At 49.1% G+C, this 14,789-nt stretch overlaps 1 protein-coding gene across 2 annotated transcripts in view; it reads right to left on the bottom strand.

Moving 5' to 3' along the window:
• Positions 1 to 311: 311 nt before the first annotated feature.
• LOC143981594 (uncharacterized) overlaps positions 312 to 14,789 on the bottom strand; it is a 33,576-nt gene continuing 19,098 nt past the window's right edge. For both annotated transcript variants that reach the window (XM_077479571.1, XM_077479572.1), the window contains 2 exons: positions 7,663 to 7,821; positions 312 to 853 (listed from right to left, as the gene is read on the bottom strand). In XM_077479571.1, the coding sequence (XP_077335697.1) occupies positions 846 to 853; positions 7,663 to 7,821 (167 nt within the window). In that variant the 3' untranslated portion in view covers positions 312 to 845. The remainder of the gene's footprint in view (positions 854 to 7,662; positions 7,822 to 14,789) is intronic.

The following is a 14,789-nucleotide window of genomic DNA, read 5'->3' as shown; positions in this document are numbered from 1 at the left end:
GATTCGGTAGGAAGGCCTGTAGGCAAGCCCTGGGGAATGTTCGTGATCAGGCTCGGTGGGGGGGGGGGGGGGGCCTAAAGCTGTGTAGGGGGCCCAAAAATTTCTGATGGCTGCCCTGCCTGTAGGTACCATGAATATCTCCTAAACCGGTACCATTTAGGACAGGGGTAGGGAACCTTGGCTCTCCAGCTGTACCAGCTGCTACAACTCCCATGAGACATTGCAAGACCCTAGCATGACTGCTAGAGGCAGAGGCATGATGGGATTTGTAGTTTCAAAACAGCTGGAGAGCCGAGGTTCCCTACCCCTGATTTAGGAGATACTCACTGTATAGGCTCGCCGTAACGTCATCGGCGCATGCGCACTGGAGATACGGGCCGCTCCTGCAGTTTCTTCAGGGCCCGTTCCTGACTATTTACCACTAAATGAAAACACATTTGTCCTGAAAAGAAGCACGGTATATCACCTGCATAGACTAGTAGAAATTGCGATGATTTGTACCGTTTTTTCTAGCAAAATGCAAAAAATGCAAAACTGTGTTCCGGTTGTAGTTTGCTCAGCTGCTATATAAAAATGTATTACCCCGATGTTGTGAGTCTCATTGGTGGGCGTTGCTGTACTGGGCATAAAACTAACATTCCTTCATTCCAAAACTGCTGTAATAGCCAAACATTTGGCTCTTTTCGCGGAGCACAAGTTGCTTTGTGATTGGACGAGGGGCGAATGAGGGGTTGATGAACGTCACGATCTCCCCTCCTCCAGAACTTCGCTCCTCCAGAACTTCGCTCCTCGTGCTGCCACACTCCGGGCATGGATAGGAAGAGTTCCTCTAATTCAGGTGGAAATCATAGAACTGAAGAAACAAAAAAGAGAAAACGTTTATTCTAATTAACTCAGAACTTTAGTTACAGGACAATTGTTTATATATGAATCTGACACATTGTAACAAAATGTAATAAGTCACAACGTAACAAAATGTAATAAGTCACAATGTAACAAAATGTAATAAGTCACAATGTAACAAAATGAAAGTGGATCTTCACTGCATCTGAGCACCACAACCCAAAAAAAAGTATATACAGTACGACTTCGGATTGTGGGTAACGCGGTTTACAAGCGTTTCGCAATACAAGCTATTTTTCATTTATTTTTTAAATCCTGACTCGATTTGCGAGACAAGCTGGGTTCAAGCCTCTGGGGTGTGCAGTACCGCATGTGGCCAGAGGTGCGGGGCCGGTGACGCTCGGAGATGCCCTTCATCCACGTCTCAATGCTTTATTTTGCTGTGAAATCACTTTGAAAAACACCCCCCCCCTCCCCCCTTCCCCCATAGCATTTCTGGCCGTGGCCATCGTGAGTAATGGCAGATGATTCAAGTACAGCCGTGGCCAAAAGTTTTGGGAACAACACAAATATTCATTTTCACAAAGGCAATTTGCATATATACTCCAGAATGTTATGAAGAGTGATCAGATGAATTACCCATAATTGCAAAGTCCTTCTTTGCCATGAAAATGAACTTAATTCCCCCCCCAAAAAAAAAGTGCATTTAAGCCCTGCCACAAAAGGTCCAGCAGACATGTCAGTCATTCTCTTGTTAACACAGGTGTCAGTATTGACGAGGACGAGGCTGGAAATCACTCAGTAATGCTGCTTGAGTTAGAATAACAGACTGGAAGCTTTAAAACAGGGATATGCAATTAGCGGACCTCCAGCTATTGCACAACTACAAGTCTCATCATGCCTCTGCCACTGAGTGTCATGCTTGTGGCTGTCAGAGTCTTGCTATGCCTCATGGGATTTCTAGTTCTGCAAGAGCTGGAAGTCCGCTAATTGCATATCCCTGCTTTAAAAGGAGGGTGGTGCTTGAAATCATTGTTCTTCCTCTGTTAACCATGGTTACCTGCAGGGAAACGCGTGCAGTCATCATTGCTTTGAAAAAAAAAAAAAGGATTCACAGACACAGATATTGCTGCTACTAAGATTGCACCTAAATCTTTATCGGATCATCAAGAACTTCAAGGGAGAGAGGATCGATTGTTGTGAAGAAGGCATCAGAGCGCCCAAGAAAGTCCAGTAAGCGCCAGGACTGTCACCTGCCACATCACTTGCCACCTCACCTGCCACAAGTTGTGGATTGTCCACTTGCCACATCACTTGCCACTTCACCTGCCATGTCACCTGCCACAAGTTGTGGATTGTCCACTTGCCACATCACTTGCCACTTCACCTGCCATGTCACTTGCCACAAGTTGGGGATTGTCCACTTGCAATTGCTTAAAATATTTTTTTTAATGGTTTTTCATCACTTGCAATCATTTTTGAGATTTTTTTAATGTCAAAAAAATAGGTCACCTTTAAAAACGCTTATAAACTAAAACGCGTTAGAGGCGATTTGCCGCGTTTTGCATCTGAAACGTGGAAAACTTTTGCGTCTGAACCCATTTTTTTGCTTCTGGAAAAACGAGGTTAAAACGCAACTGCCTAAAAACGGCAAAAAACGAGACTGTGTACATGGACACATAGGATAACATTGAATGAGTTCAGGGGCAGTTGAAAAAAAAAGTGTCCAACTGCCTCTGAACACGCGTTTAACAGCGTCTCGTGTGCATGGGGCCTTAAAGTGTAGGTTTAGTTTTTTTGTTTTTTATCAGCACAAGGGATGGCTACCCTCATTGTTGAAATTTTCAATACTCTACCCCCTCCCCCACATACCCCTACAGTGGTAATCTTTCAGTTCTGCGGAGGTTAATACGGTCACTGGGCAGATGTTCTTCTATTTCCTCTACAGCTCAAATGTTATTCATTCATAGGAAATAAAGTGGGGAAAATACAGCGCTGTGGGCAGTAGATGGGGCTGAAAATTTAGAGGAAATATGAATTTATTTCCTGTGATCCTATGCTGGCCACAATGAATCGTGATAGATTTTCCCAAACCACTCTATTTTTTCTGAATGGTTAACATTCAACCTGTGCAGAAAATAGAAGAACATTTAACCCCTTGGTGCCGGCACCTCCCGACCCTTTCGTTTAAAGGGGTTTCAAATGGCGTGAGGCGGAGCTTATGACCATGTAACCGCCGTGATTGGCTGTCATGGCGGTCACGTGATCAGAAAGAAAATCCTGATTGCAAGTAGCGGTGAGGAGCTGTTGGCCCACTTGCCGAGAGGCCGCATGTTGTTTGCATGTCGTCGGCGCCAAGAGGTTAATGGTTCAGGAAAATATCACATTGTGGCCACTAGATGAAGCTTAACATTATAGGAAATAAGTATTTATTTGCTATGGTCCTCTGGACAATCCAGGAATATGTGCTGGTCATTGTGTCTGGAGTACAAGGGCTTGTCTGTTCTGAGGGCTCCTTGGTCTCCAGAAGAGGTCCAGCTTCTCCTGGATGGCTGCTCTGTGGTGAGCTCCATCTTTTAGCTCCCTTCTTATACGATGAGTTTTAGGATTTATCACAAAAGTGAAAACGTTCGGCTCAAACTTCCCAGACTGACTGGTGGTGGGGGTTTAGTTTTAGTTTCACATCATTTCACAGTCACCGAAAATCTCATCTCAGCTCTTTTACTTCATCCCTTTCTCAACTCATTTGCTTCCTTTTTCGTGACATATATTCTACATGGAGTTGAATGGACTCGGGAAACCAGGGAAGGATCTACCTACCAAGACTCCGCTGAAGCTACAATCAGAGAAAACTGATAATTGGGCATCTTTGAGGAGCGAACGGATGATGAAAGGCATTTTAAAAACTTGTGTTTGGTTGTAGAAACCTCCAATCAATGGTCCCACTGCATGCAGGACACCCAGCCAACCCTCTCTTGCTCGCTCCTGAGATGGACTATGGCGGGGGTAGGGAACCTTTTTGGCTGAGAGAGCCATAAACGCCACATATTTTAAAATGTAATTCCGCGAGAGCCATACAATATGTTTAAAACTATTGTTTTTTTTTTTAATCAACTAATTTCAATTATAACTGTAATATGGTGTCAGTGGGAGGAATAGTGCCCCATCATTGGTGTCAGTGGGAGGAATAGTGCCCCATCATTAATATCAGTGGGAGAAATAGTGCCCCATCATTGATATCAGTGGGAGGAATAGTGCCCCATCATTGGTATCAGTGGTAGGAATAGTGCCCCATCATTGGTGTCAGTGGGAGGAATAGTGCCCCATCATTGGTATCAGTGGGAGGAATAATGCCCTATCATTGATATCAGTGGGAGAAATAGTGCCCCATCATTGGTATCAGTGGGAGGAATAATGCCCTATCATTGATATCAGTGGGAGGAATAGTGCCCCATCATTGGTGTCAGTGGGAGGAATAGTGCCCCATCATTGGTGTCAGTAGGAGGAATAAATAGTGCCCCATCATTGGTATCAGTGGTAGGGATAGTGCCCCATCATTGGTATCAGTGGGAGGAATAGTGTCCCATCATTGGTATCAGTGGGAGGAATAGTGCCCCATCATTGGTATCAGTGGGAGGAATAATGCCCCATCATTGATATCAGTGGGAGAAATAGTGCCCCATCATTGATATCAGTGGGAGGAATAGTGCCCCATCATTGGTGTCAGTGGGAGGAATAGTGCCCCATCATTGGTGTCAGTAGGAGGAATAAATAGTGCCCCATCATTGGTATCAGTGGTAGGAACAGTGCCCCATCATTGGTGTCAGTGGGAGGAATAGTGTCCCATCATTGGTGTCAGTGGGAGGAATAAATAGTGCCCCATCATTGGTATCAGTGGTAGGGATAGTGCCCCATCATTGGTATCAGTGGTAGGAACAGTGCCCCATCATTGGTGTCAGTGGGAGGAATAGTGTCCCATCATTGGTGTCAGTGGGAGGAATAAATAGTGCCCCATCATTGGTATCAGTGGTAGGGATAGTGCCCCATCATTGGTATCAGTGGGAGGAATAGTGCCCCATCATTGGTGTCAGTGGGAGGAATAGTGCCCCATCATTGGTGTCAGTGGGAGGAATAGTGCCCCATCATTGGTGTCAGTGGGAGGAATAGTGCCCCATCAAGTCTGCAGGCAGCAGTTTGAAGAGATCTAGACCTATAGTGCGTAAATCATTTCAATGGCTCCGGGGGTTCCTAGGAACATCCTGGCTGGCAGAGAGAAAACTCCAAAACTGGATAGCTGGATTATATTTACAAAAATCATCTATACGCACCCACTACTTAATGGCCCTGTAATATATTTTTTCATGAAATAGTTTTTTACTGTGCCTAACCCCAACACCCCCAACCCTAACCCTAACCCCCTAACCCCTACCCCTAACTTTTTCATAAAATAGTTTTTTACTGTGCCTAACCCCTACCCCCTAACCCCAACACCCCAACCCTAACCCCTACCCCCTAACTTTTTCATGAAATCGTTTTTTTACTGTGTCTTTCTGCCTCCTTGTAATGTCCCCTATGATCTCCTGAACCTCGGCTTTCCCTCATATCAGTTCCTTTTATTTTGGAATGAGCAGTGTACAATATTTGGGGTCGCGTGTATTGCTCTCTGCACACTACACATCCCATAGTCCAGGGGTAGGGAACCCTACAGCTCTCGAGCCAGATGTGGCTCACACCTCTCAATCCGCGGATTGCGCGGGGTGCCGATCCGTGGATTGAGCCCATAGGAAAGGCCGCAGCTTCTGCCTAGCTTCCGGAGCTGCGGCCATCTTGGTACACCCGGCGCGCTGACGTCATCATCACCCACCTTAACTGCTCGTGGATCTGCCTGCCTGTGTAGTGGTAAGCAGGCAGACAATCGTAGGGGAGATGTGGATATTACAGTTATAATTGAAATTAGTCGATTGGCTCTCGCGGAATTACATTTTAAAATACGTGGTGTTTATGGCTCTCTCAGCCAAAAAGGTTCCCTACCCCCACCATAGTCCATCTCAGGAGCGAGCAAGAGAGGGTTGGCTGGGTGTCCTGCATACAGTGGGACCATTGATTGGAGGTTTCTACAACCAAGCACAAGTTTTTAAAATGCCTTTCATCATCCGTTCGCTCCTCAAAGATGTCCAATTATCAGTTTTCTCGGATTGTAGCTTCAGCTGAGTCTTGGTAGGTAAACCCTTCGATGGTTTCCTGAGTCCATTCAACTCCATGTAGAATATATGTCACGAAAAAGGAAGCAAATGAGTTGAAGTAAAAGAGCTGAGATGAGATTTTCGGTGACTGTGAAATGATGTGAAACTGAAACTAAACCCCCACCACCAGTCAGTCTGGGAAGTTTGAGCCGAAAGTTTTCACTTTTGTGATAAATCCTCAAACTCATCATATAAGAAGGGAGCTAAAAGATGGAGCTCACCACAGAGCAGCCATCCAGGAGAAGCTGGACCTCTTCTGGAGACCAAGGAGCCCTCAGAACAGACAAGCCCTTGTACTCCAGACACAATGACCAGCACATATTCCTGGATAGTCCTCCTACTGAACCTCAGCTCCATCCTCTCCGCCCAAACCTGCAAATGGCTCCACCGAAACCAAGAAGAATGGAGCTGACAGATCCTGCACAGCTTCAACCAGATGGTTCCCGCAGAGAAAACAGAACATCTCTGCCAAGAGAAGCCATCTCCCCTTCCCGTCATTGACTCGCTTTACAATATCATTCAAGTTGAGTCTGCCGCCATTGCTGTGCGCGAAGTGGCCGACCAAACCATCCGGTTCTACAGAAGAAACCAGGACAGACTGGACCACCACCGGCCTTCCTGGGAGAGGCTTCAGGAACTCGTCCGCTACCAGGACCAACAGCTGTCCGATTGTATCCCGGAGGGGGCAGAGAACCCGATCTTCATACAGGGAATCAGCCAGAGGTTCAACACCCTGCAGAGGATCCTGGGGGAGCAGGGAGATGCTGGGTGTGCCTGGAGAACCGTCCACGCCGAGATCGGGAGGAATCTACGACTCGCAACCCAGCTTTCAACTCTCATGAGAAAGCAGAAGTCACATGACTAGAACCCTCCTCAAGAACTATATCTCTGGTCAACTTCAAGGAGCCAGATTTACTCTATTTATCATTTTTATACACAAACTATTTATTATATTTATATTATATATAGATTAAAATTGTAAAATGTTTCACTTTAGTTGTTACAACTCCAAAAAAAAAAAACGTTTTGCACCAAAAAAAAAAGACCATCTTACAGACAACCTGCACAGCTTTTACTGCAATCTTTGTGTCCTGCAACTACCCTGTCCAAATGTCAACCACTACCAGAGTATACACCCTGATGAAAGGGGGTTTGTGACCCCCCCAAAATCTTCTGACCTCTCATTTGGGAAAAATAAACTTTTACTGAACTTGATCTAGATCGGTGGTGTTCTCTTTCTTTCATATAGTCTCTCAATTTGAGTTATGTTATGGGGGGGGCACTCGCTCATCCCCACCCCCTTTCCTGACTGGCCGGGTAGCGTGTTTGGATAAGGGGCTGAAATGGACCTAGGGGAGGACCCCCACGCTGTTTTTTCGGCATAGGGCTTCCCCTTTAAGTCCATACCAGGTGACAGGGCCAGCGACGTGTCAAAAAGAAGAAGAAGAAGAAGAAGAAGAAGAAGAAGAAGAAGATAGGATTGTATTGATAATGAGAATAATTGATGATATACGGAGCAAACTAAATGTCATTAGGTTTACATCTACTGTAAGTTCTGGATCTCTGCCAGAATCACCTTCTAATACATGAGAACGTTCGGGATCTTCTTCACTCTTCCTAAAGATGAAGTGACTATCTGAGGATTTACGACCCTTCATAGAATTATCGGACTGGACAGTACCAAGAAATTTTCGGTCAGCGGCATATCTCTTGTCCCTCTTCGTCTTGTGGAATTCTACAGAGGGAAGTCATGGAAGGTGTGAGGGTGAGCGAGAGGTTTGACTTTTTTAAGAATGTTTTTTTTTTAAACAAAGCACTTTACATCTATTTGTAAATCCAGGATGGTAGGACAGCCGTATGTCTGTGAAGGTTCCCCTCACTGCCCCCACTACATAAACCTCACTGCCCCCACTACATAAACCTCACTGCCCCCACTACATACTGCCCCCACTACATAAACCTCACTGCCCCCACTACATACCCCTCACTGCCCCACTACATACCCCTCACTGCCCCACTACATACCCTTCACCACCTCATTACATACCCCTCACTGCCTCATTACATACCGCTCACTACCCATATTACATACCCCTCACTGCCCCACTACATACCCCTCACTGCCCCACTACATACCCTTCACTGCCTCATATTACATACCCCTCACTGCCCCCACTACATAAACCTGACTGCCCCCACTACATACCCCTCACTGCCCCACTACATACCCCTCACTGCCTCATTACATACCGCTCACTGTCCTCATTACATAAACCTCACTGCCCCCACTACATACCCCTCACTGCCCCCACTACATAAACCTCACTGCCCCCACTACATACTGCCCCCACTACATACCCCTCACTTCCCCTACTACATACCCCTCACTGCCCCCACTACATACCGCTCCCACTACATACCCCTCACTGCCCCACTACATACCCCTCACTGCCCCACTACATACCCCTCACTGCCTCATTACATACCGCTCACTACCCATATTACATACCGCTCACTACCCATATTACATACCCCTCACTGCCCCCATTACATACCCCTCACTGCCCCCATTACATACCCCTCACTGCCCCACTACATACCGCTCACTACCCATATTACATACCGCTCACTACCCATATTACATACCGCTCACTACCCATATTACATACCCCTCACTGCCCCCATTACATACCCCTCACTGCCCCCATTACATACCGCTCACTGCCTCCATTACATTCCGCTCACTGCCCCCACTACATACACCTCTCTGCCCCCATTACATACCGCTCACTGCCCCCATTACATACCCCTCACTGTCCCCATTACATACCCCTCACTGCCCTCATTACATACCCTTCACTGCCTCATTACATACCGCTCACTACCCATATTACATACCCCTCACTGCCCCCATTACATACCCCTCACTGCCCCCATTACATACCGCTCACTGCCTCCATTACATTCCGCTCACTGCCCCCACTACATACACCTCTCTGCCCCCATTACATACCGCTCACTGCCCCCATTACATACCCCTCACTGTCCCCATTACATACCCCTCACTGCCCTCATTACATACTCCTCACTGCCCCACTACATACCGCTCACTGTCCTCATTACATACCCCTCACTGCCCCCACTACATAAACCTCACTGCCCCCACTACATACCCCTCACTGCCCCACTACATACCGCTCACTGTCCTCATTACATACCCCTCACTGCCCCCACTACATAAACATCACTGCCCCCACTACATACCCCTCACTGCCCCCACTACATACCGCTCACTGTCCTCATTACATACCCCTCACTGCCCCCACTACATACCCCTCACTGCCCCACTACATACCGCTCACTGTCCTCATTACATACCCCTCACTGCCCCCACTACATAAACCTCACTGCCCCCACTACATACCCCTCACTGCCCCCACTACATACCCCTCACTGCCCCCACTACATACCGCTCACTGTCCTCATTACATACCCCTCACTGCCCCCACTACATACCCCTCACTGCCCCCACTACATACCCCTCACTGCCCCCACTACATACCCCTCACTGTCCCCATTACATACCCCTCACTGCCCTCATTACATACCCCTCACTGCCCCACTACATACCCCTCACTGCCTCATTACATACCGCTCACTGTCCTCATTACATACCCCTCACTGCCCCCACTACATAAACCTCACTGCCCCCACTACATACCCCTCACTTCCCCTACTACATACCCCTCACTGCCCCCACTACATACCGCTCCCACTACATACCCCTCACTGCCCCACTACATACCCCTCACTGCCCCACTACATACCCTTCACTGCCTCATTACATACCGCTCACTACCCATATTACATACCGCTCACTACCCATATTACATACCACTCACTGCCCCCAATACATACCCCTCACTGCCCCCATTACATACCCCTCACTGCCCCCATTACATACCTCTCACTGCCCCCATTACATACCGCTCACTGCCTCCATTACATTCCGCTCACTGCCCCCACTACATACACCTCTCTGCCCCCATTACATACCGCTCACTACCCATATTACATACCACTCACTACCCATATTACATACCGCTCACTGTCCTCATTACATACCCCTCACTGCCCCCACTACATAAACCTCACTGCCCCCACTACATACCCCTCACTGCCCCACTACATACCGCTCACTGTCCTCATTACATACCCCTCACTGCCCCCACTACATAAACCTCACTGCCCCCACTACATACCCCTCACTGCCCCCACTACATACCCCTCACTGCCCCACTACATACCCCTCACTGCCTCATTACATACCGCTCACTGTCCTCATTACATACCCCTCACTGCCCCCACTACATAAACCTCACTGCCCCCACTACATACCCCTCACTGCCCCACTACATACCCCTCACTGCCTCATTACATACCGCTCACTGTCCTCATTACATACCCCTCACTGCCCCCACTACATAAACCTCACTGCCCCCACTACATACCCCTCACTTCCCCTACTACATACCCCTCACTGCCCCCACTACATACCGCTCCCACTACATACCCCTCACTGCCCCACTACATACCCCTCACTGCCCCACTACATACCCTTCACTGCCTCATTACATACCGCTCACTACCCATATTACATACCGCTCACTACCCATATTACATACCACTCACTGCCCCCAGTACATACCCCTCACTGCCCCCATTACATACCCCTCACTGCCCCCATTACATACCCCTCACTGCCCCCATTACATACCGCTCACTGCCTCCATTACATTCCGCTCACTGCCCCCACTACATACACCTCTCTGCCCCCATTACATACCGCTCACTGCCCCCATTACATACCCCTCACTGTTTCCATTACATACCCCTCACTGTCCCCATTACATACCCCTCACTGCCCTCATTACATACCCCTCACTGCCCTCATTACATACCCCTCACTGCCCTCATTACATACCACTCACTGCCCCATTACATACCGCTCACTACCCATATTACATACCGCTCACTACCCATATTACATACCGCTCACTGTCCTCATTACATACCCCTCACTGCCCCCACTACATAAACCTCACTGCCCCCACTACATACCCCTCACTGCCCCATTACATACCGCTCACTGTCCTCATTACATACCCCTCACTGCCCCCACTACATAAACCTCACTGCCCCCACTACATACCCCTCACTGCCCCACTACATACCCCTCACTGCCTCATTACATACCGCTCACTGTCCTCATTACATACCCCTCACTGCCCCCACTACATAAACCTCACTGCCCCCACTACATACCCCTCACTTCCCCTACTACATACCCCTCACTGCCCCCACTACATACCGCTCCCACTACATACCCCTCACTGCCCCACTACATACCCCTCACTGCCCCACTACATACCCTTCACTGCCTCATTACATACCGCTCACTACCCATATTACATACCACTCACTGCCCCCAATACATACCCCTCACTGCCCCCAATACATACCCCTCACTGCCCCCATTACATACCCCTCACTGCCCCATTACATACCGCTCACTGCCTCCATTACATTCCGCTCACTGCCCCCACTACATACACCTCTCTGCCCCCATTACATACCGCTCACTGCCCCCACTACATACCCCTCACTGTTCCCATTACATACCCCTCACTGTCCCCATTACATACCCCTCACTGCCCTCATTACATACCCCTCACTGCCCTCATTACATACCCTTCACTGCCCTCATTACATACCACTCACTGCCCCATTACATACCGCTCACTACCCATATTACATACCGCTCACTACCCATATTACATACCGCTCACTGTCCTCATTACATACCCCTCACTGCCCCACTACATAAACCTCACTGCCCCCACTACATACCCCTCACTGCCCCCACTACATACCCCTCACTGCCCCACTACATACCGCTCACTGTCCTCATTACATACCCCTCACTGCCCCCACTACATAAACCTCACTGCCCCCACTACATACCCCTCACTGCCTCATTACATACCGCTCACTGTCCTCATTACATACCCCTCACTGCCCCCACTACATAAACCTCACTGCCCCCACTACATACCCCTCACTTCCCCTACTACATACCCCTCACTGCCCCCACTACATACCGCTCCCACTACATACCCCTCACTGCCCCACTACATACCCCTCACTGCCCCACTACATACCCTTCACTGCCTCATTACATACCGCTCACTACCCATATTACATACCACTCACTGCCCCCAATACATACCCCTCACTGCCCCCATTACATACCGCTCACTGCCTCCATTACATTCCGCTCACTGCCCCCACTACATACACCTCTCTGCCCCCATTACATACCGCTCACTGCCCCATTACATACCCCTCACTGTCCCCATTACATACCCCTCACTGCCCTCATTACATACCCCTCACTGCCCTCATTACATACCACTCACTGCCCCATTACATACCCCTCACTGCCCTCATTACATACCCCTCACTGCCCTCATTACATACCGCTCACTGCCCCCATTACATACCGCTCACTGCCCCATTACATACCCCTCACTGCCCTCATTACATACCACTCACTGCCCCATTACATACCCCTCACTGCCCCCATTACATACCACTCACTGCCCCATTACATACCACTCACTGCCCCCATTACATACCACTCACTGCCCCCAATACATACCCCTCACTGCCCCCATTACATACCCCTCACTGCCCTCATTACATACCCCTCACTGCCCTCATTACATACCACTCACTGCCCCCAATACATACCCCTCACTGCCCCCATTACATACCCCTCACTGCCCCCATTACATACCCCTCACTGCCATCATTACATATCGCTCACTGCCTCCATTACATTCCGCTCACTGCCCCCATTACATACCCCTCTCTGCCCCCACTACATACACCTCTCTGCCCCCATTACATACCGCTCACTGCCCCCATTACATACCCCTCACTGTTCCCATTACATACCCCTCACTGTCCCCATTACATACCCCTCACTGCCCTCATTACATACCCCTCACTGCCCTCATTACATACCCCTCACTGCCCCCAATACATACCCCTCACTGCCCCCATTACATACCCCTCACTGCCCCCATTACATACCCCTCACTGCCTCCATTACATACCGCTCACTGCCTCCATTACATACCACTCACGTCCCCATTACATACCCCTCTCTGCCCCCATTACATACCGCTCACCGCCCCCATTACATACCCCTCACTGCCCCCATTACATACCCCTCACTGCCCTCATTACATACCCCTCACTGCCCTCCATTACATACCGCTCACTGCCTCCATTACATACCGCTCATTGCCCCCATTACATAACCCTCTCTGCCCCCATTACATACCCCTCACTGTCCCCACTACATACCCCTCACTGTCCCCATTACATACCCCTCACTGTCCCCATTACATACCCCTCACTGTCCCCATTACATACCCCTCACTGTCCCCATTACATACCCCTCACTGTCTCCATTACATACCCCTCACTGTCCCCATTACATACCCCTCACTGTCCCCATTACATACCCCTCACTGTCCCCACTACATAAACCGCATTGCCCCCACTAGATACTGCCCCCACTACATACCCCTCACTGCCCCACTACATACCCCTCACTGTCCCCATTACATTACCCTCACTGCCTTCAGTACATACCCCTCACTGCACCCACTACATACCCCTCACTGCACCCACTACATACCCCTCACTGCCCCCACTACATACCCCTCACTGCCCCCACTACATACCCCTCACTGTCCCCATTACATACCCCTCACTGTCCCCATTACATAAACCGCATTGGCCCCACTAGATACTGCCCCCACTACATACCCCTCACTGCCCCACTACTTACCCCTCACTGTCCCCATTACATACCCCTCACTGCCCCCATTACATACCCCTCACTGCCCCCATTACATACCGCTCAGTGCCTCCATTACATAGCCCTCACTGTCCCCATTACATACCCCTCACTGTCCCCATTACATACCCCTCACTGCCCTCATTACATACCCCTCACTGCCTCCATTACATACCGTTCACTGCCTCCATTACATACCGCTCACGTCCCCATTACATACCCCTCTCTGCCCCCATTACATACCGCTCACCGCCCCCATTACATACCCCTCACTGCCCCCATTACATACCCCTCACTGCCCCCATTAGATACCGCTCACTGCCCTCCATTACATACCGCTCACTGCCCCCATTACATACCACTCACTACCCCCACTACATACCACTCACTACCCCCAATACATACCCCTCACTGCACCCACTACATACCCCTCACTGCACCCACTACATACCCCTCACTGCACCCACTACATACCCCTCACTGCCCCCACTACATACCCCTCACTGCCCCCACTAAATACCTCTCACTGCCCCACTACATACCCCTCACTGCCCCACTACATACCGCTCACTGCCCCCATTACATACCCCTCACTGCCCCCATTACCGCTCACTGCCCCCATTACATACCGCTCACTGCCCCCATGTGGGTTAATAAATGCTTTAAGGCAATCAGACATTCCCTGGATCAACACACTATTACTATTATAAGTTTCAATTAGTGCGGTGCCCACTAATAAGTAAATGTATACAAAAACAAAACCAATCAAT

Source organism: Lithobates pipiens, unplaced genomic scaffold, assembly GCF_037356315.1.
Source record: "Lithobates pipiens isolate NorthernLeopardFrog02 unplaced genomic scaffold, aLitPip1_a1.2 Scaffold_16, whole genome shotgun sequence".
NCBI classification, from domain to species: Eukaryota; Metazoa; Chordata; class Amphibia; order Anura; family Ranidae; genus Lithobates; species Lithobates pipiens.
This window is presented reverse-complemented; position numbering and strand designations above follow the sequence as displayed.